The following is a 23,235-nucleotide window of genomic DNA, read 5'->3' on the forward strand; positions in this document are numbered from 1 at the left end:
CCAATTTCTACCATGCAATGCATTCTATGTGATGTATATCTATTATATGAAGTCAAGGCCTTTGCTCTAATGAAGGGTCTCATTTGTAATTGACTGCAAATACTAGTGGATTCATTCAATCTCGGCAATGCCCCATAGTTTTTCCCCCTTTTTAGGGGTTTCCACATAAAATCTATGGTGTCTCTTATGAATGCTACACCATTTCTTTTATCTTCTTGTGTGTTGGATCTTCATACAAAACTATGAAGTTATATTTTATATTTCTCTATCGCCGCGAATATTGCAGCACACAACAATTATAAAGAGTTTAAGGCTTCGTTTCAGACATGCTTCTTGCTATTTTATTTTCTAGATCAAAACCACAGTTTTTGTTTTGCCATTGATTTTTTGTTGCTTTCATGTTAGGAAGTTATTTTTTATAATAACTGTAAAAAAAGTTGTTTTCTTCACAATAACTTTACAATTAGCTTTACAAAAAGTTTAAATAGTTACAACCATCTCAAACGGATCTCCGCTGCTTGCCGGAGTGGCGACCGCCTCCTTCTGACCTTCGCGCCTACTACAGTCTTTCTTAATCTTACTTTTATGAATTTAATTTTTCCACCAAAAATTCTTTCTAGGCATGAATTTTCAAAATTAAGTCATACCATTCGGTCTATGTATTTAATTGCTCCAACCAAATTTCTGTCTATTTTGCCATTTATTCAAACAGATTTAAATTTCTCCAAATAATTTTCCTCTATCACATCATTATTTCATGAGCCATTCATTTCTTTATATTTCATGAAACAATTTTTAAGTTTTGCAAAAGAATAAAGTTATTTTGGAAAATTATCTTCAATATTATCCAGCAAAATATACAGTCATTCATGTTCTGTTAGTGTTTCCAGAATTTTTATTTCATAGATCTCTAATCTGCTTGCAAAATTTGAATTTTTTCCACATGAGCTTATATCACAAGTCCTTAAAAAAAACTGTCAATCTGAATACGCTGAGAAAAATTCTGAACCAAAACTGTTTTTTTTTTCAGAGGAAAAAATATTATTTCAGGATTTTCTGATATAATTTGTATCAGAATATGTTCAAGAATCCTCAAATTTGGGTATATATGATAATAATATGAACGGGAAGCTAAAAATTCTTGAGTTCCTTTTAAATTTACAATTTTTTTTTTTTGAATCAGAGGGCCCGTTTAACCCCTCTGAAATCTAAAGTCTCAACACACTCTTCCTTCCCTTCCAATCCATTCAAAATCCTCAACAACTCACTCGCCTTGTCCTTCACTCTATCGCTGCAACCAACCTGCAAAAGCAGCAATAGCTTCTGAAAAGCTCCGAACTTCAACGCCTCAACCGCACACTTCTCCGGCCTTCCTTCCTCCCCTTCTCCCCACTTCCTACACATCTTCCACATTCCTGACACCGCAAACTCCGTCGCCAAATCGGACACTCTAAATACCTTCTTCACAAGCACCGGCATCGCAAGGGCGTGCTCCGCCGCACTCTCCCTCCCCTTCGCTTCCTCCAGAACTCCATCAAGCGCCGCCAATGCTTTTTCCGACAAGCTCTTCTCGGCATCAACAAGGATCTCCAGCAGAATAGGAACGAGCCCTGTTTCAGCGAGCTTCGTCGCCTGGGTGAAGGATAAGTAATAGGCTGCAACGAGAGATGCTTTGGTGGATTCTAAAGATATCGGATTCTTTATCAGCATCACGACTTTTTCAACCAATTGTTCAGTTCTAGCAACTGTGATTGCTTGCTCTGTTTCATGAACAGCTACGAGCAGCTCCTTCAGCACCAGAATAGCGTTGTGCTTCCCCGAAAGGGATCCTTGGCTTAAGATGAGGATAATGGATTTTAAAGATTCGTCGGAAGTGAGCTGCAAGATGGTTTCTTTATCATCTGGATTTGATATTCCGGCGAAAGCTGAGAGGAAATTCTCTGTTTTAAAGCGGAGGAAGGCGGCCGCTAGTACTGGCGTGGCGCCGTTCGATAAAATGCAGCGCAGGTTTCTTTCGCTTTCTTCAGCGCTTTTCTTCAGCAATGCGATCAGTTCGGCGCAGAGGAGGCGGTCGCCGCTCCGGCAAGCAGCGGAAATCTCCGCAAGCGTGTCGGAGACCTGGAGGGACGTGATGGGGGTCTTTGGCGTAGGGATGCGCTCGACGCCATGGGAGCGGTTGGCAACGCACCAGTCTTGGATCATGCGCCGGATGGAGTGGTTGGGGATGAGGAGTTGGTCGTCAAGCTCGACAGAAAGGAGGGTGACAGGGCAAGTGCGGTGGCCGGAGGAGAACCAGAGTTCGATGGTGCGTCGATCATAAGTGATGCCGGAGGGAAGAGTGACGGGGTCTTGCATAAGATCGAGTGAGATAGGGCAGATGAAATGGGAGGGGATGGAGAGTGACGAGAGGGAGGGTTTGGCTCGACGGCGGAAGGGGAACATCGCCGTGGCTTTGAATGCTCTCAGGGCCATAGGAGGAAGATGAAGTTGTGTGCTGTGGATCAATGGAGGTAACGAGAAGAAGTGGAAGAAGATAGATTTAAGAAATGGGGAAAACGCGGAAGAGGTTGGAATAGGACGGGTATTGGGGTTAGGATTTGAATGTTGACCGTTGAAAGTTTGAATTTTGGGGGAGGGGAAATTGTGAGAGGGTTGGATTTGGTGTTAGATAGATCTGATTTCTTTTTAAAGTATATTTATGGAGGGACTTATGTTGATTAAGGTTATAGCAATATGATATTTTTTTATTATTTTGTATCAGCTTATTTATTTATTATATTTTGAATTTATTTTTGCTTAACTTTAGTGTTGTCTTGAAGGAAAAAACCTATATGATTACAAATCAAATAACTATATTTAAAAAATATTAACATATATATTATAAAAAAATTATGTATTATGATATATAATAATTAAATTTTATATTTATTTATGTGCAAATTATTTTCATATTTAAATTACTTATATCCACAAATATTAAAATAAGTTAATTTTAATAGTATAAATTTCATAGATGCCTAGTGATGTATAAAAAAATAAAAAGAAAAAAATATACTAACTAGTAAATAAAGACATTTTAATCATTAGTTTAAATTAAATCCATTTTTATCATTTTTATATTGTACATGAACACAACATAAATGATAAAGACTTTTAGGCTTCATTTGGGACAATGTTTGTACTGTTTTCAAAAATTTTTTGATCTAGAAATTTTTCTACTAAAAAGATATTTTATATAGCATTAAGAAAGTCGCCCTAAATGAAATATTAGTTAGATAAATAAAAAAAAAAAGTTTAGCATCTCCTAGATAAGGTGGAGTAAAATCTGGACACAACGGGAAAATGCCTTGTTACTAGCGGACCAAATCCAGCGGTAACAATGAAAATCCGCCGAAAATTTTTATTTTCCGACGAATTTTCGATGAAAATCCATTCGATGTTAATTTGCGCATCAAAAAATCTAAACCGGCGAAATATTTTCACTGGAAACATTTCTGGCAGATTTTTCGGCGCAATTTCGGTGAAAAAAAAATGAAGGGTTTATGTCGAGTTCCATTGACGAATTCCGGTGTTTAATCCGCCGATATTTCCGACAAAAATATTGCGTCGAAAGTACCGGCGAATAATCCACCGCACCATGATCCACCATACTACTATCGACGGATAGAACCCGTGCATAATTCGTCGGAAACACCAATGTCATTTCATCGTATCGTATTACTAGTGGATTTCTGACAGATAATCCGTCGGACACCTGTAGCATAAAAAACAATAATCCCTCATTGAAAATTGAATCTACAATACAACCTACATATAAAAGTTTCAAACATACACATCTAATAAAAAATGTCACCATATATTGAACATAAACATATAAACCTAAATAAAATGTCCTAAAACTATACAAATATCTAAAAATAAATAAGTGCAGTTGTCCATAAAACAAATAAGTATAAATGTCAAAAACCAAATAAGTACACATGTCTAGAAAAAACTACACAACATCTAATATGAATTAGTCTCCTCCTCTACTGAAGCTGCATTCTTTCCACTGAACTGCTCCCTCATTTTTTGCATTTCATCCAACAGCTGAGTTTGTTGCGTCTGCATCTGTTAGTCAGCTTGAGCTTTCATAATCTGCTCTAGATCGGCTATAAGGACAACTTCATGTTGGTTATATAAGGATTATTGGGTACTTATTGAGAAGCTAGAGCCACAAGATGTCTGCCCCTCGTATGCATAAACTTACAAGCCTAAACTATAAACCCTATCGTGCTGCATTCCTCCTACCATTTATGACCAAGTGCATTAGTTAGAATATTTTGCTAATCTACCAAAAGAGCCCTCACCTACTACAGCCTGTTTCTCTCAAAGCCGTATATACTCCTATAAAAGTTAATAAAAATATAATCAATTTAGACATTATATAAAAAATATTAAACTTTTAAACTTACGTAGGCTTTCCTCACTCGCTAATCAACTCATTGCTTGTTCTCTTGCCGCTTGTGGGTATGACGACACAATTCAACAGGGGTCGGTTCTCTACCCAACATCTCTTTATGTAATAAACTTATATTAGTATTCATATTAAAATAAATTATTAAATCTTATAAAATTCCTTTTCAAACATTGCTTTTGCTCAGTATGTGAAACTGAACCTCCAATATGAAGGGAACTACCCATGCCCCCAACTTTAGAAGCTATATTATGTCTATTTTGGTCCCTCATCTTGTTATACTCTGGGTTACCCCAAGCACTGTTTAGCCCATACACTCTCATCAATCCAGAGTGGTTGTTCGCCTGACTTTCTAATGTCTGTAAATATGTCTCGCATGCGAGTCGATCCATGCTTCTTAAATTCTTTCTAATTTTATCATTATGCTGGGGTAACCAACAAAAATATTTCTGCACTTAAAAACATATAATATAGAATATATATTTTTGCTTGCTTAAATAAAAAAGATATAATAAAAAACATATTTGTATAATAACTAACCTCAAACTCTCTAAATCACATGTCCTACACTTCTTTTGGAACATTCTTCCAAGAAATATAAGGAGCATCATACATGCTCCGTATTATGTCCTGTATTTTATACGTTGATTATTTTGACGGGTGAAAACTGCAAAAAATATGTTAGATGAGAAAAATATTGATTCAAATTTAGTTGCATGTTAACAATATAATAAGTACGCACATGTCATTGTCAAGTTCAATTAACATACGACCCTCCGTCGCCTGCTATGCTACACATGTGGTGGAAGGTCCACCTATAGCGGGCTGAGGGTGTGGTAGGGAATAGTATGGCGAGCCATATGGTGGAGATGGATAAGTCGAAGGGCCACCATGAGAAGGTGGGGTGGGCAGTAAGGGTAGAAGGGATACTCTACATGACTTCTAGCGAAGGAAAGCGAGGGTATGGTGAGTAGAATTGTGAGCTATTGGCTATAGAAGTAGGAAAATACGAGCTAGGCTAACTCCTGATGGTGAGCTAGGCTGACTCTTGATGGTAGGTTGAGATGAAGAGGTGCCCTTAGTATGTACATACATGTTGGGTGGGCCACTAGTCCTCCTTATTGCATCTACAAAAAATATATTTTTTATCAATCCTCTATGACTCTCATCACCTAAAGTCACCTGTAAAAAAATTAAGAAATATTAGCAACATAAATTATATAAAAAATTTAATATAAAATAGTATAATAATTAAATAAATAAAGTAGAGCAACAATAAAATAAACAAACTAATTATTATTATGTTATTTAAATAAATCATATTATTAATATAAATAATTGATTCATAATTGATTATTAAAAATTATAAACCATATATTGATTCACTTTCATATGATAAACAACTGCACCACTATTAGATTCATCATAATTTTTCTCTATGTTTAAATCTACTTCATTTAATTGTAACTCACTCTCAGTAGTTCCTATTTGATTGTTCACATTGTTAGCAAGATCTTTTAAGTTTGACATAAATTCTTCTTTATGTGGTGATTCTTTGGATGTGGTTTTCTCAATTACTCCCATATGTTTGGTCTTCATAACTATGAGTTAATCTTATTTGCCACATAATCTACTCAATCAGATAATTAGTAAAATAGACTTGGCTTACTTGGCTAGCAAGGATGAATGAGCCAAACTTTGAATATCTCATAACCCACTTAACTTTTATTTTATAATAAAGCGAACATATTCTTGTACCTATGTTCTGTACTAGATCAAACCAGTCACAATTGAATAAATACACATTATTCGTATGACTAGGATATTTCAACTATAATATTTCTTGTAATATCCTGTAGTACTCAGAATCATCACATATATGGATGTTCCCTCTTATATATACATCAGAATTATCTGTGTTCCTACATTCACACAAAAATTTATTAACTAAAAAAAATTGGATAACATTTCACTACTCTATTTGATCCCCAAGCTAGATGAAGTAGCCTATAATATTGCAAATTAATGCCTTGAGTATGCACCTAATTAATATGTAAAGTATATTATTAGCATGTTTATTGACCATAATGTTAAATAATTAAAGACAAATTAGTTGAAATGAATATTTGAAATATATACCATATTTTTAAACTAATTCCCAGTCATACTTACTCGAGATATGACTCAACTTCATCATAGTTAAATAAGACATACAATGTGATAACTCTCATCTTCTTATCAGTTAAATAACACACGGTGCTAGCATCGCGAGTTCACCACTACCGTTAAATACAAATAAATTTAAGGATTTCTTCGCTTTTTGAGGTGAAGTACTCATACTTGATTCACTACAGGAAAATCACCCACTTCCGGCGGCTTTTTCCGGCGGAATTTGACCAATTTCCGGCGGTTTTTTAATTTGTCGGCGGTTTTCCGGCGGCTTTCGTGCCGCCGGAAAAAACGGCGTAGGAAAATAATTTCCGACGGCTTTTTCCGGCGGCAAATAAATCAGGCGGTTTGCCGGCGGTCAAAAACCGCCTGTTGAAATAAAAAAAAAAAGAACCCGCTCCCGCTGAAACCGCTCCCCGGCGGCACGCCAGCAACCCGCTCCACCCGCTCCGGCGGGCGGTCGCACCAGGCCTTGGGTCGCGCCGGACCAGACCGCGTCGCGTCGGACCGGGCTCGCGTGAGCCAGGCGAGCCCGAGTGCGCCAACGAGCCCGCTCCCGCGCTGCCTTCGCTGAGTTTCGAACCGTGGACCTCCTCACCCGCTGCCCCGCTCCCGCCGTCGGAAAACCGCCGGAAAGCCGCCGGAAAATTTTGTTGGAAATAAGACGTCAAAAACCGCCGGAAAGCTGCCGGAAAGCCGCCGGAAAATTGACCGCCGGAAAGCCGCCGGAAAATTCCGCCGGTAATAAGTGATTTTCCTGTAGTGATTATGACACTATTTTAAAGTAATACGGGCAAAACTGAGTTGTCTCATATATTAAATATGCTTCAAACATTGAGCCTTCAGGATGTGCTTTATTCTCAGGAGTCTTCTTAAATTTATTTAAACATCTCTCAAAAGGATACATCCACTGATACTGAATAAGCCCTCTAACTGTAGCCTCATTTGGTAAATGCACAAGTAGATGCTCCATATCATTAAAAAAAAGCTGCAAAAAATATCTTCTCAAGTTTATACAGAATGAAAGGGATATATTGCTCTATAAGAATTAGGTGCTTTGCATTTAGTTTTGAAGAGCATAAATCTTTAAAGAATATACTTAACTCGATCAAGAACTTTAAAATTTGATCTGACATATAGCTTAAGATAGTTGATAGTAGAGATTGCATAAAGATATGATGCTCATGACTTTTAATTCCAAACAATCTCCCTAATTTTATGTAAACACATCTACTTAGATTTGAAGAATATCCATCAGGTATCCATAGAGTCTTCACCCATTCACAAATTACTCGTCTCTACTCTAAAGTCAAGATGAAAGGAGCTTTTAGTTTGAGAAGTTTTTCATTTTCACCATTCTTTAATTCTATTATTTTCATCTTATAAATCTTCTTTAATCCCATCATTGCTTTTATATTTTCTTTGGATTTATCTTTGATGTCCATGACTGTATTGAATATGTTATCAAAAATATTTTTTTATATACATCACGTCCAGGTTTGTCCTCTAATATGATAATGACTAAAAATATTTTTTTGGGTCCAATTATGGTTGGCACCATACCCTAGCAATTTATAATTCACTAATATTGGAGAATTAATTATTATGGGCATGGACCTTACTCTTTCAAATAATTTTCACTACTTAATCTAAGAGAAGGCTGTGACATCACCATTTTATTTTTAACAAATGCATCCTTATTTCGCTTGAAAGGATGGCCTACAAGTAAGAACATGCAATCAGAGTCAAACCAAATGTTCTTCTCACTATGCTTTAAAGCATATGACTTTGTATATTCCATACAATATGGATAAGCTAACTTATCGAATGTGTTCCAATCTTAGAGCACACTGTACACATGAAAGTCACCAATTATTCTAAATAATGCTACCCTCATTATAAAGTTTTATTTGTTAGAGATATCATATGTACTTACTCCCTCTTCTCATAATAAATTTAAATAATCAATTAACGATTGTAAGAATACAATGATCATTACTTTTGGATTATGTAGCCTTGTAATGATAAGCATCCTAAACAAGTAAGGAGTAGACATACACAAGTTTAGGGGAAGATTATATGGGGTGAGTATCACGGGCTAACAAGAGTAAGGTGAAGAAGACTAGCTAAATGGAGTAAAATTATCTTCGCATAAACCTAATCTTATATTTTTTGATTCTGTTACGAAGGTGGGATGTATACAATCAAAGTGTTTCCAGGCCTCTACTTTTAAAGGATGTGTAATAACACCTTCATGTGAGATGTGTTCATTATTTCATCTCATATATGCAGCAGATCTCATGGATATATATAATAGTTATAGTCTAAAAATTATTGATAAGTAAAATATTTTACTGAGTAGCACTTTCTTCAGCTTTTTTTTGTCATAGATTTTTGTTTAAATCTTGATGTATTATAATAACAACACGAAATATATGATTGATTATCTTTATAGTATAACATGCATCCATTGATATAATAATCTATCTTTTGTATGTCAAACCAAGTTTAAAAACCAATTTTTTAGTTTGATATAAATATGTATAAATTATATTATCTGTCGAGTTAGTTTTCTTAAGCAGACCAATGAATTGATTAAAATATTCATGGGAGACAATATATTCTATCTTGATGCTTAACATATTAATAGCAATGGATAACTCTGAGTGAGTAGTGCACCCCTTCCATATTGGTTTTTGGGAAGCATGTAATAAATCATAAAAATTGTGTGCCTTCTTATTTAGTGACTTTTCTATTTATTGTTCAAATTTAACTCCAGTTGTATCATATACTAAGTCCTCATGATCAGATTAGATATTTTCTTCCTCAACTATATTAGAACGTATAGACGAGTCGTGTTGAGAATTAAAATGTGGCTCATACTCATCATGAGAAGTTTAATACAATTTTTTTTTTATAAACACTCTATAATATATATTAATAGTTCATCATCTAGGCTTAAGTGCACTTGATTTTTTTGTTTAGAATATGTGCATCAAAACTTTTCATTTGAGATGAAGCTAAGCAGTTGAGAAGCTGTCTGAATGAAAAAAAATCAATCTTTTAATAAACTCATATGTTAATATCTTTCATCCTTGTGTTAATCAGTTACACATCCAACTTCTTTAATTTTTTATATCCATAATATAGCCTACATAGATGGATTTTAAATTTATATATGACCAAACCATCTAAGGCAATTCTCTCTATTCTTATCTTCTAATGGAGCTTCTCCAACTGTTTCACATATATGCTCATTATATATCCTGTCTCTAAGGGTAAATCCACTCATTCACTTGAGCATCCTCATCTTTGCAACACTTAACTTAATATTATGCTTATCTCTAATGAACAACATTCTATACCATAAAGCATTGCATGTCTCATCGTCATCTTATATAATTTTCCCTTAAGTTTGAGGGGGACTTTTTTATCACACAACAAGCCCGATACATTCCTCCACTTCGTCCATCCAACTTGAATCCTACTAATAATATCCCCATCTATTTCACCATCAATAGATCCAAGATATCTAAAATATGTACTTTTATTAATGACTTGATCACATGAAATCATAATCCCTCAGTTAGGTCTATTACTACTATAATTACACTCCATATATTAAGTTTTAGATCTACTCAAGTGAAAACCTTTAGAATATAAGGTTGATCTCCATAATTCAAGTTTACCTTCAACTCTCTCTCTAGTCTTATAAACAAGAAGAATTTCATTAGCAAAAAGAATACACCAAGGTACATTCTCTTGCAAATGTCTAGTGAGAACATCCATGAATAAAGAAAAAAGATATTAATCTCAACAAAAAATATACACATCAACTTCCTCTCTAGACTCCTCAACAAGAAGAGTGTCATCAACAAAATGCGTACACCATGTTACAATCTCTTGCAAATGTCTACCGAGAACTTACAGGGAAATGTAAGGTCAATGATCAACATTAACAACAGAGGCATCGAACTTTGGCAAGGATGGAGGCAAACGTGGCAAGGTCGACAGTGAACGTTGGCAGCAGATCAATATCAATAGTGGTGACGTTTGGCACAGGCCTCAGACTCGAGCTGAGTGAACCAAAAGGAATTGGAAAGAAAATGAGAGGAAATATGGTGGAGCAGGAGAAATAGGGCTTCTACCAACGAATATTCTGACATATAATATGCTGAAAAGTATTAATCGAGTTTAAGTAAGCTAGCGTAATTTATGCTGGTGATCATGTCGGCAATGTCTGACAAAAATTATGCTAGAATATTTAATATACTAACAAAAAATAGGCATAATATACGTCAGTATCTTTACGATGGAAATTACATCGTAAAGTTACCAGCACATATTCCATTGGTTAGTCCACTATTTTTTCCAGTGCATATATGTCTGCTAAAAAGTTTGACGATATTGATAAATTTTCCTATAGTGGGATGAGATAGTGGCTCCCAAATTGATGGATTTATATATGACTAGGATAACATCTCCTAGACAAGGTAGATTGAAATCTAGATAAGATAGAGGTTCCTAAATAGATGAATTTATACTTGACTAGGATAAAATCTCCTATATAAGATAGATTGAAATCTAAAAAGGATAATAGCTCCCAAACATATGAATTTATACTTGATTATAATAACGTCTCCTAGAAAAGTGTGATTAAAATCTATATATGATAACATGTGCTCTTAATTTAAAATTTTTCATTATAATTTGATAGAAAAAATTTATATTTAAAAAATTCAAATATTAGACAAATTGAAATAATTACCAAATGGGTCACCTAATCACCAAAATCCGTTGACATAAAAAATTATGCAATTTAGAGCCTAATCGATCATTTATATTTTTAAGGAAATTTGAAGCAATGGTTTAGCACATGTTGATTTGCATAAAGGAGAAGGGTTCACCATGCATGAGTCTAATTGCATATATGATGAGGGCTATGGAGTGAACTTTTGGATTGTATAAAAATCTAGGGCTCTATCATCTATGAACAATATATAGATTTTCTTTGATTTAAAAATAACAAAATCTCACTTAATATATGCTAGTATATGTACCGAATTCAATAATAAAATGATAGAATAAAATGTCAAATCCATGAGAAAGTATGCTTACTTGCAACAAACTTTTTTCATTTACTCTAATTGCAATAATTATCCTACTTTAATAAAAATGATATTTGTGGAGATTCTATCATTGAATAAAATAGTAAAAATATTGAATATAATATTTAATAATATTATTTTGGATTGATGTGTGTAAATTTTATATATTTTCTAACAAGGCTCTTAATTATAGATGTGATTCCGAGTATATAAATCACTAGATCTCTATCGAGTTTATAGGGGTGAAAAAAATATCGATTGATCTCCCATAGTCATAGTATCTCCTTAAGAACCTATAATATTTTACATCCTATATCTTGGAATGCAAACATCTCATCTCAATATTTTAACTACATATATGGCCAATATGTGTATTAAAATAAGAATGATATAATATTAAAAATATTATTTAACATTTATAAATTAAAAATCTTCATTAATATTTAACATGCATTTTACATCATTAATCCAAAATAAAAAATTAGTCATATATAGAATAAATGGTAGGCAAACTTATTTTCATTAAACTCTTGAAAGAATGAAAATCCAAGAGAGTGATATCATTAGAAAGGATTAAAGTATATCATCTACACTCCTTCTCTATTAACTTACATAGTTACTTTAAAAAACACAGGCTAAACACTCTAAATGATTGCATCATGTACTTCCCTAGTCTCACTTAGATTTTCCTCTAAGAGGGAACTAGAGAAGTACTCTAAAAAGAAGTATTACATTTTACACAAGTGACTAAATTCCCTTACAAACATAGCAACACAACTATTTATTGGACAACACAAAAGGGTTGGGCATCAGGCATTATAGTGCTTGAAATAGTGGCATCACAACACCATTGAAGTGAACTAATGCCTTAGTGTTGTAACGTTTGCACTGCCACGAGGCTTGCTAATGTGGATTGGTTAATTAGTGAACAACCGTGTCTCTTCACTAAGAGAATGTGGCCCTGGAAGTTATAACTGCAACACCGTGGCGCTATTGACATTTGAGCGTTGCGACATCTGAGTGGCAAAAAATGGCATAAAGATGTATGAATTTTTGGCACCTCGACATTTGAAAATAGAGAATCCAGTGCTACCATATTGAATTTTGACAGTGGCTGTGTTATCATCATAATGCTTATAAACAAATAACACAGTGCTACAATATCTAATTTGTGGCGCCTTAATGGTATTGAAGGTGGTGCTATGGCGTTATTTTGTTAGACATTGCGACGCTGGTCTCCATAGAATTTTTGTCATTTTTTATGCATAAAAATAACTAAAACAATATATTTTTTACTAAAAATAAAATATGTGAAACAATACATAATTTGCACTTATGAAATTTTATATAGCTTAAACTCTAGCTTTTCTTCAAGAAAATAAAGAAATATATAATTGTAATTAATTAAATAATCAAAGTAAAAATTGATAATTAAAATAACTAAAATATATTATAATATATCACGATATAGAAGTAGTAAAAATAAACATAGTTATAATTCTAGTTCAGAAAAATACTAATTAACAATTATCCTAATCAATCACCATTATTATTGCTTAATTTAAATTTGCATGTTATGAATATATTCATTGACTTTTGAATTTAAAATTGAATAATGTAGCTTAAAGATTATGTGTATATGTTGTTAAAATTGAAATTTTATTAGTTCACTATCATTTATAATAGTTTTCATATCTTATCCTTTATAAATTTAAGTATAAAATTATAGCCAGACTCTAAGTTTTTATCTGATACCAATTTTTGAATGTACTCTCTTTCTTTTTCTTCTTTTCTTTTATTTTATTTTTAGAACTCTTTTCACATTTATTTTTAATTTTATTTTGTGGGGTATATAGTTAATAATTTTGAGTATCATTTTTACTTAAAATATTTTAACAATTTTAATGAGTTTAATGGAAGAATTTAATAACATTACTAATTCCAAATTAAGGTTGCTATGATTTTCAATTTTAATTTACTCATATCTATTCTTTAATCTTAATTATTCATCTTCAATTGAAAAGACAATATATAATTGTATAACATATAAATTCAAGTTAAATCAATAATTTAAATGATCTAAGTTAGTTAATTATTTGTTTTTCCAACATATAAATTATAAAGAATTTTTCATTTGATTGATGATATAGGATTTTATTATTATCCTAATTTTTATATTTTTTTAATTATTATTTTTATTATGCTTATTTAAATAATTAGAATACAAAGATATTAATGGAAGATAATAAAAACATATAAGTATAAGGGGAATTTAATCAAATATAAATAAAAACATAAATGAACATTAGTAAATATATAACACATGCTTGTATATGAATGATTTAAAAATATAAAATATGTGATATATATAAAATTAAAATACAGTGTATAAGATAACTAGTACTTAAAGCACCACTCTCACAATGATAGCAAGATTAATAAAAACACAAGTGGGTTGCCTCTCATAAGGACTAAGGTTATAATCTTCAGTCAAACTATACTAATTATTATATTTTAGGATAAACTAATTCAGTTATACTTCACAATTAATCAATATCTCTACTTAAATAAGGTTTCAATCTGTGGTCATTCACTTTAAGAACATGTAGGCTTTTGTTATTTTGAAATTTCAAAGTTTTATAGGAAAATGTTCACATAACAACGAATGGTTTAGACCATCTAGATTTTAATTTACCTGGAAATAGCTTAAGTCTAGAATTAAAAAGTAAAACATCATGTTCATGAGTAAATTATTTCCCAAGAATCTTACGATCATGCATTTTTTAACTGTATCTTTATAAATCCTTACCTTTTTATAAGCATCATTTTTTATTTCTTCCAATTCACTTAACTACATCAATATTTTTTTTTCTTTAATACTTTTAAATTTATAATTCAATTCTTTAATTTCCCAGATTGCTTTGTGCTCTAGTTATATAAAAAGGAGATAAACTTTTTAAAAATTAATTTATAAGGAGTCAAACTAATATAAGTCTTACAAGTAATTCTAAAGGCCCATAATATATTATCTAATTGAATCACCCAATAATTTATATTAGTACTGACCATTTTTTTCCAAGATTCACTTAATCTCCCTATTACTAATTTTAGTCTAACCACTAGTTTGGGGATGAAAAGCAGTTGCTACCCTATGAAATTTTATATTCTTTAAGATTGTTTCTATTTTTTATTATAGAAATGACTTTCTCAATCACTGATTAAAACTCTTGACATTCCAAATCTAGTGAAAATATTTTTTCTTTAAAAACTTGATCACAATTTGAGCATCAGTTTTAAAGGTTGACACACCTTTAATCTACTTTGAAACATAATCCACAACAATAAGAATATATTGATTTTCATAGGATAAAACCAAAGGTCATATAAAACCCAATCTCCAAGCATCAAATATTTATGTTTTCAAAACATAGTTCAAAGGCATTTCATTTTTTAAAAATTTTTTCCAACACTTTTACATTGATCATATTTCTTAATGTATTCATTTACATCCTTAAATAGAATAGCACAAAAAAAATTATATTGAATTATTTTAGAAGCATTTCTAAAGCCTCCAAAATATCCCCCATAATGAGAATCATGAAACTTCCTAATGATTGGTTCTATTTCTTCTTCAGCGACACATCTTCTCAAAATTTTATTATTGCAAGATTTAAATAAATAAGATTCATCCCAAAATAAAACTTGGTATCATGCGAAAACTTTCTCTTTTGAATTGGCGATAAATCATGAGGAAGTATACCACTAACAATGAAATTAATAATGCCAGCGTACAAAGGTAATTTGTTCAAATGAAGAGCAAATAATTATTCATTAGAAAAATATTCATTAATCTCACCCTTATTTGATGCATGCTTTTCAAAAGAATGTTTAGAAAGATGATTAGTAATTTGATTTTCAGCACCCATTATGTAAAAAATTTGTACATCAAACTCTTGTAATAGAATAAATAATCTAACCAATCTTGGTTTAGTAAGTTTCTTTATCATTAGATATTTGATAATGAAATGATCAGTATAAATAGTTAATTTGGTGCCAATCAAGAATGATCTAAATTTATCAAAAGCAAAAATAATGGCAAGTAATTCATTTTCAGTAGTTGTACAATTACGCTGTACATAATTTAAAATTTTTGTTAGCATAAAAAAAGACATGAAATTTCTTGTCTCTTTTTTATCCTAAAACCGCACCCATAGCAATGTTGTTGCATCACATATCGCTATAAAAGGTAATTAAAGACCAATTAGGAGCAATAATAATTGGAGTAATGATCAAATATTAATTTAATGTCTTAAAGGCTTCAAGACATGCAAAATTAAATGCAAAAGGAACATCATTCTCTAATAATTAACATAATGATTTAGAAATTTTGGAGAATCCCTTAATAAATCTCTTATAAAATCCTACATGACCTAAGAAACTTCTAATGCCTTTTATAGAATTTGGAGGAGGTATATTTTCTATCTCATGAAATTTTGTAATGTCTACCTCTAATCCTTTATTAGAAATCTTATGCCCTAAGATAATGCATTTAGTTATCATGTATGTGAGCCGTTTGATTGCGCATAAGACACTTGGCGAGAATTAGAATGGGAGCAGAAGGATTATGGACTAAATGGTCGTGGTAGTTTGAGCGACCGATGGTAGGCTGTAGAAGAGGAGGGTTTTATCGGCTGGGCCGGTATCTGGGTTTGAATTATAAGAGCAGGGGTTTTAGTTTAAAAAGAATGGTTTTTAGAGTTTCAAGGTTTTTTGCAATCTCTTGGATGGTGAGAGAATTCTGTAATAGGAGAATATTTAAAAAAAATACAATAAAACAAAATGTTGAATTTTTTGGCTTTATAAGTGCGTGAAGGAAGGACTCAGTTCAGATCAAAATTTAGGGATCGATTGTGGGTTTTTTCAATCTCTTTGATCATAACAAAACTTGTTTAATAGGTGAGTTTCATAGCCGGATGTGGGGTTTCCTTCTTTTAGCTATGCTAGGAACTTTGCCCTAGTTGTTGCTTAATGTGGGGTTCGATCCGCCTCCTTTGTGCTCGTGGGGAGTTTTCTCTTTGCCTTTCTTATGTTGTTTCTTCTCCGTGTGCCCTAGCTTTCTTATGTATGTTTGTTTGTGTTTGGTTTGAATTTTTTTTTTTTGTTATTTGTCCTTCCCTGATGTTATGGTGAATTCTGTTAAACATTTAAATCCTGGATTTCTTGATTGTAAGAATCACTCAAAATCTTTCATGGATATTTTATCTGGCTCTGATGCGTCAAAGGTGTTTCTGGATATGCAAGTTACTATGATTTGGGGTTTGCCAGCTTTATAGATCTCATAGGAAGAGGTCTTTCATCTTGCTAAGCCTTTCAATTTCACTTTAGTGGGGAAATTTTTGCTGCGGTGGCCTGCTTTATACTCGATTAGGAGGTTTTTCTTCAACATTAAATTATTGGGTGAGTTCTCTATTACTCTTTTGTATCAAAGCAATGTTTTGATCAAGCAATCTGATGATCTAAACTACGATAGGTTTTTTTTTGCATATATCATATTTTATTAATGGTTGTTTTATGAAAGTGATAAAATGGATGCCATTCCTTGAGCTATCGGAAGAGTCTATGATCGTCCTTGTCTAGATTTCATTTATGGAGCTTCACCCACACCTATTTTCTCCTTGCATTCTTTTTGGTTTGGGTTCATTATTTGGCCATCCACTTCACACGGACAATGCCACTACTGTGGGTTCAAGGACATCTGTTGCTCGTATCCTTGTGTAAATGGACATTTCTAAAACTTATCCTAACTCTGTTTGGCTTGGTCCTGAGAAATTAGGCTATATTCAAAAATTTGTTTTAGAAGGATTTCCTAGTTATTATTTTCATTGCAAAGCTGTGGGACATAACAGTTTGAATGTATTAAGTTGTTTCCTTATTTGAGGAGGGATGAAGCTACTGCTCAGCCTCCTATTATTTTTATCAATGACCCAATTATGGATCCTATTTCCTTGGCTCTAAATGATCCCTCTCTTTATGTGAATTACATGATTCCTCCTACCATTGTTGTTATTGACCCTATTATTATTGAGGACCTATATCAAGTGACTATGAATGTTCCTATTAGTGTGCCTGATATTGTGCTAGTCGGTTTGGACCTTCCTATGGTTGTTATGGAGGGGGCTTTTGTGTCTACTTTGTCGGTTACACCTTATTGTGGTATTTATGAGGATGGTGTTGAAGCTTGTGAGTCTCTTTCCTCTGGAATTAATAAGGAGATTGTTGAGGCTTGTGAGCCTAACCATTACTTACTCAATTTGGTAACTAGTCCTATCGTATCTCCAGATTCTAATATTATTATTAGTGATGGTGAAACTGATTCTTCTGATGATTTGGTTCCTCTGGACCCCGGAGACAGTGAATGTGCTTCATCTGTGGGTGGGAGTAATTGTTGTATGGTGCTAATGCTTCTTTACCTAGGGGTGATGATCCTATAATAAAACATTTAGGCATGGTTGATGTTCTTATATCATTTTTATCTAATGATGGCTTGCTATCTCACCTTACTTGTAATGCGAGGGATTATGAGGTCATGCATGGTGATTGGTTGAATGTTGACTTTTTCTCAACTTCTGGGGAGGAATTTGATGAGAAAGTATTAGACTATAGGGATAATTTTGATATGCATTCTTCAAATAGCTGACAATGGTTTTTTTACTAAATCTAGTTGGAAAAATAAACATAAATTAAATAAATGAATTTTCCTTTTGGTTCAGATTGGTTGTTATTTCTTCTTCATCATCGATGGTGCCCTCTTTTGCTACTTACGGTCTACTTTGGCGTTTGTCTTTGTTGGGTTGGTGTTTGCCTCTCATGGTTGCTTTTCCGGGCAATGATGATGAGGCTTTTGCATGCCACCTCTTGGGACCTTAATTATTAATAACCTTGGTGGTCATTCATCTTGCAGTTTGGGAGACTTTGTGGGCTTTTGTGCCTGGTTTTGCTCATGGTTTGCAGCATCCAATGAATGGCCCTTGCTTGGCTTGGTGGTGGGTGTGCGAGGTCTCTTTCATGAGTTCGGATCTTTGAATATTTTCATCTTCTGCTTTTGAATTTTGATTTGTTTTGTAGTTTGGTTTTTTGGTTCATTAGGTTTATCTTTCCTCCTTTAATGTTACTCTTGGAAGCATTAACGAGCTCTGTCTTTTATGTACTTGTATCTTTTTTCTTGATTAACGTGTTGACCCTTTGGGTTTTTTTTTAAAGAATTGACACTTCTCCCAATTTAACACTAAATTTATTTATACACATTTTTTTTCAAAATTGAGATTAAATGCTTAAGATAAGAATCAAATGTAGTGCCAAATACAGGAAGTCATCCATGAAAATTTTAATACCCTGTTCAATAAAGTTTGAAAAGACTGATATCATACATCTTTAAAAAGTAGAATGAGTTTTACAAAGATCAAAAATAGTCTCCTAAAAGCAAACATTCCATACGAACTAATGAAGGTAGTTATAACTTCATCCTCAAATGCAATAGGGATTAGATGATATCCAAAATATCCATCTAAAAAATAATAAAATGGATGCTCTACCAACCTATCTAGCATCTGATAAAAAAATGCGAGGAAAAATGATCTTTTTTTTAGTGGATTTATTTAATATTCTATAATCTATACAAATCCTCCAACCTATGTCTGTTCTTGTATGTATGAGTTCATTATATTAATCAATCCTCTTTTTTTAGGAACATAATGAATAGGGTGATGAGGGTTGTAGAGTGAACTTTTATTTGTATAAAAATTTAGGGCTCTATCACCCCTAAATAATGCTTAAGTTTTTGTTTATATAAAAATAATAAAATCCTATTTAACATATGCAAGTATACATGCTGAATCAAGTAATAAAATGAAATAGTAGAGTATTGAACCTACAAGAAAGTATGCTTACTTGCAATAAACTACTATTTATTCTAATTGTAATATCTGTCCTACTAAGATAATAATACTAATTTTTTGGATATTCTATCACTAAATAAAATTGTAAAAATATTGGATATTATATTTATTTAAAGCATTTTAGATAGATGAAATTAAATTACATATCTTTCCTAATGAAACTTTTCATGGTAATGTAATTTAGAGCAAATCCATCCCTACATCTCAGTCAAACTTGTAAGGGTGAAAAGGATATTTGCTGGCCTCCTACAGTTCTAGTATCTCCTTAAGAACCTAAAATATTTTACATCCTATATATAAGCATGTAAACATCATATTTCAATACTCTTGGCTATTCTTGTATTCCTCTATTGAGCCTATACATCTTACTAAATTTTAACTATATATATGATCATTATGTGCATTAAATGAACAGCGAAATAATATCGAAAATATATTTTAATAGTTATAGAGCAAGAGTCTTCATTATTACGCAATATATTTTTTACATCATCAATCCAAAATAAGAGAATTATCCAGACATAAGATAAATTCCAAGCAAACTCATTTTCATTAAACTCATGTAAGAAAGAAATTATAAGAGAGTGATAGCACTAGGAAGGATCAAAGTATATCTTATACACACCTTCTCCCTTAACTTATAGGGTTGCCTCAAAAACACATGTTAAATACTCCAACTGATTGTATCTTGTACTTCCCAAGCCTCCTTAAGATTTTACTCTAATAGAGAATTAAAGAAGTATTCTAAAAAGTACATAATTTTACACAAGTGACTAAACTCTCTTATAAATATAACATTATAACTATTTATAAAAAATAAAAAAATAAAAAGGCATACGGCCCTGTGAAACTTGAAATAATGACACCGCACGCCCTTAAAATAAAATAACACCTCAGCGCTGACGCATTTGCACTGCCATGATGCTCACTAATGTGTATCAGTTATTTAGTGAATAATCGTATCTTTTCACTAAGAAAACAAGGCCTTATAAGTTATAGCAGTAACGTTGTGGAGCTATTGACATTCGAGTGTTGCGACGCCCAAGTAGCCAAAATGGTACCACAACATGAGAAATTAAGGAGATGCGTCATTTGAAAATAGAGAATTTGGCTTTGCCAAACTAACTTTTGATATCATAAAGTCATGGAGCACCACAGTGCTGTAGACTAAATTTTTTTATCATTTTTAATTTTTTTTGCACAAAAATAATTAAAATAATACATTTTCACTGAAAATAAAATATATAAAATAATATATAATCTACACATATCAAATTTTCTCCAACTTAAACTCTTGCTTGTCCTTAAGTAAATACAGAAATCTATAATTATGATCAATCAAATAACCAAAATAAAATTTGATAATTTAAAATTACTAAAATATAGGATAATATGTCATGGTTAAGAAGTTTTAAAAATGTACAAAATTATAATTTTAATTTGAAAAAATACTTCCAATTATCTTAATTAGTCATCCTTATTATTGCTTAATTTGAATTTATATGTTATGAATATAATCATTAACCTTTTAATTTTGAATTGAATAATGCAGCTTAAAGATTAGATGTGTTTATAGTTAAAATTAAAATTTCATAAGTTCACCAGTATTTGTACTAGTTCTCTTATTTTATCATTTATAAATTTAATTATAAGATTGTAGTCAGATTTTAAGTTTTTATCTGATACCAATTTTTGAATGTACTTACTTTCTTTTTCTTCTTTACTTTTATTTTCTTTTTAAAACTCTATTCGTTTTTTTTTTTGTGGAGTACATAGTAAATGATTTTGAATATCACTTTTTCTTAAAATCTTTTTTAATCTTAATGAGTTAAATGTAAGGATTTAATAAAATGGCTAATTTCAAATTTAGGTTGCTTATGATTTTTAATTTTAATCTACTCATATTTATTCTTTAACCATAATTATTCATATTCAATTCAGTGGTTAATGTATAAATGTATAACTTACAAATTCAATTTAAGTTAGTAATTTAAATGATATAAGTCAGTTAATTATTAGTAATGATACTAAGATTTCTAATCTAATATAACAAAAAAAAGTTTATTCTAGTTAGTGTTATACATGATGAAATTAAAAAGTTTTCAAAGCCTAATTTTATTCTAAGTGAAAGGGGACCCAATGAAATCAATACCTGAAAATCACACTAAAAAATGTTATTTGCAAACTATTCCATCACATTAAGTTGGGGACCAACCCCCTCTCCTTTCTAGAGGAGACAAAATGATATTACCTTCATCCTTACTAGCCAAAGACTATAAATACAAATAGATAAATTGATTAACATACTCCAAAGATATATTCTTCTTAATCTATTTCAATTAACATGAAAGAATAAGTAATTTCTAAAAAAGGAGTATATATGAAATCTAAAGATAGAGCAATTGATTAAAATTTCCTGGTAAGGGACAATGAATCCCTCCATTTAGAATCATCATTTTGAATAATGAAGCCTTAGAATCCTTTGGGGATCAAGAAGCCTAGAGATATATACCATTAATTCCCAAAGAACAAGAACTTCATCATTTTGGACTACACAAAATTTTAAAATTAAATTTGAACAAAATTTTATTAAAAATAAAAATTTTAAGCTCACATAGAAACTCTAATAATTTTAAGAAGTAAGCTCGGGCACGCCGAGGGTCACATGCATCATATTTTAATCTTATCTTTCTTGTTAGGCACCTCCTCGCCAATGAGCTCTGGCAGACTACCTGACCTGTCATAGTGCAATTTTGTCAATGATATATTGTGCAATCTCTAAGGAAAACCCTATTTTTAAGCCTTTTTAAAATTGCTTTATTATGATTTATAAATTGAAAATGTTGACTAGAATGCATTGGATTAGAAATCAATTAAAAGTGTCTAAATTCTAATTGCAATTTTATTTCAAACATCAATTACCCTATGTGTATCAAGGGGCAATTATGATCTGCTCTAAATGTCGACCCCAACTCCTTAAAACTTTAATCAATAGTCTTACCAATCTTTCATAAAAAATATAGGACTAGTAGATTGTAAGCGCTTAGGTGGTTAGCTGGCTCCCCAATCAAGGCTGGGTTAAGTCCAAATTTTGCACTATATTAGCTAGGTTCATATTAATATTATTTAGTGCCCAAATTTAGATTTAGGATATGGGGCAAATTCTAAATCTCAAGTGCTCACCTTCTAGGAATATAATCCCACCATTCTAATAAATTAAGCAATTCAAATTAAACTACTCTCTTCAATCCAAAAGATAAAACCCAACATATATGATAGGCTGGAGTATTTCTGAAGTGTTTCAGAATCCCAAAACATCTCATACCTTTCATCCTTTGACCTACAGAATAAGTGCTCAAATTCGATCCAATCCATTTGAAACTCAAACATCACTCCTAAAAAATGCAAGATGAAATTTCTACCGTTATTTTAATTGAGTATTTTCGTAGGAAACTCTAGTTCCATACGATATAATTAACTTTGAGGGCTAGCGCTCATAGGAGATTTAAATATCCTAGATTAAATTTTAAAATCAATCTTTTCAAAA

General features: G+C 32.0%; 1 protein-coding gene across 1 annotated transcript; it reads right to left on the reverse strand.

The window, feature by feature from the left end:
• Positions 1 to 1,004: 1,004 nt before the first annotated feature.
• LOC110115714 (U-box domain-containing protein 21-like) lies at positions 1,005 to 2,609 on the reverse strand. The gene has a single exon (XM_020849032.2). It carries the CDS (start codon positions 2,470 to 2,472, stop codon positions 1,180 to 1,182), a length of 1,293 nt encoding a protein of 430 aa, XP_020704691.1. The 5' UTR covers positions 2,473 to 2,609; the 3' UTR covers positions 1,005 to 1,179.
• Positions 2,610 to 23,235: the final 20,626 nt, after the last annotated feature.

Source organism: Dendrobium catenatum, unplaced genomic scaffold (assembly GCF_001605985.2).
Source record: "Dendrobium catenatum unplaced genomic scaffold, ASM160598v2 fragScaff_scaffold_1260, whole genome shotgun sequence".
NCBI lineage: Eukaryota > Viridiplantae > Streptophyta > Magnoliopsida > Asparagales > Orchidaceae > Dendrobium > Dendrobium catenatum.

Excerpts from the sequence above, each read along its gene's own strand:
- LOC110115714 (XM_020849032.2), bottom strand. The coding sequence starts at position 2,472 with ATGGCCCTGAGAGCATTCAAAGCCACGGCGATGTTCCCCTTCCGCCGT.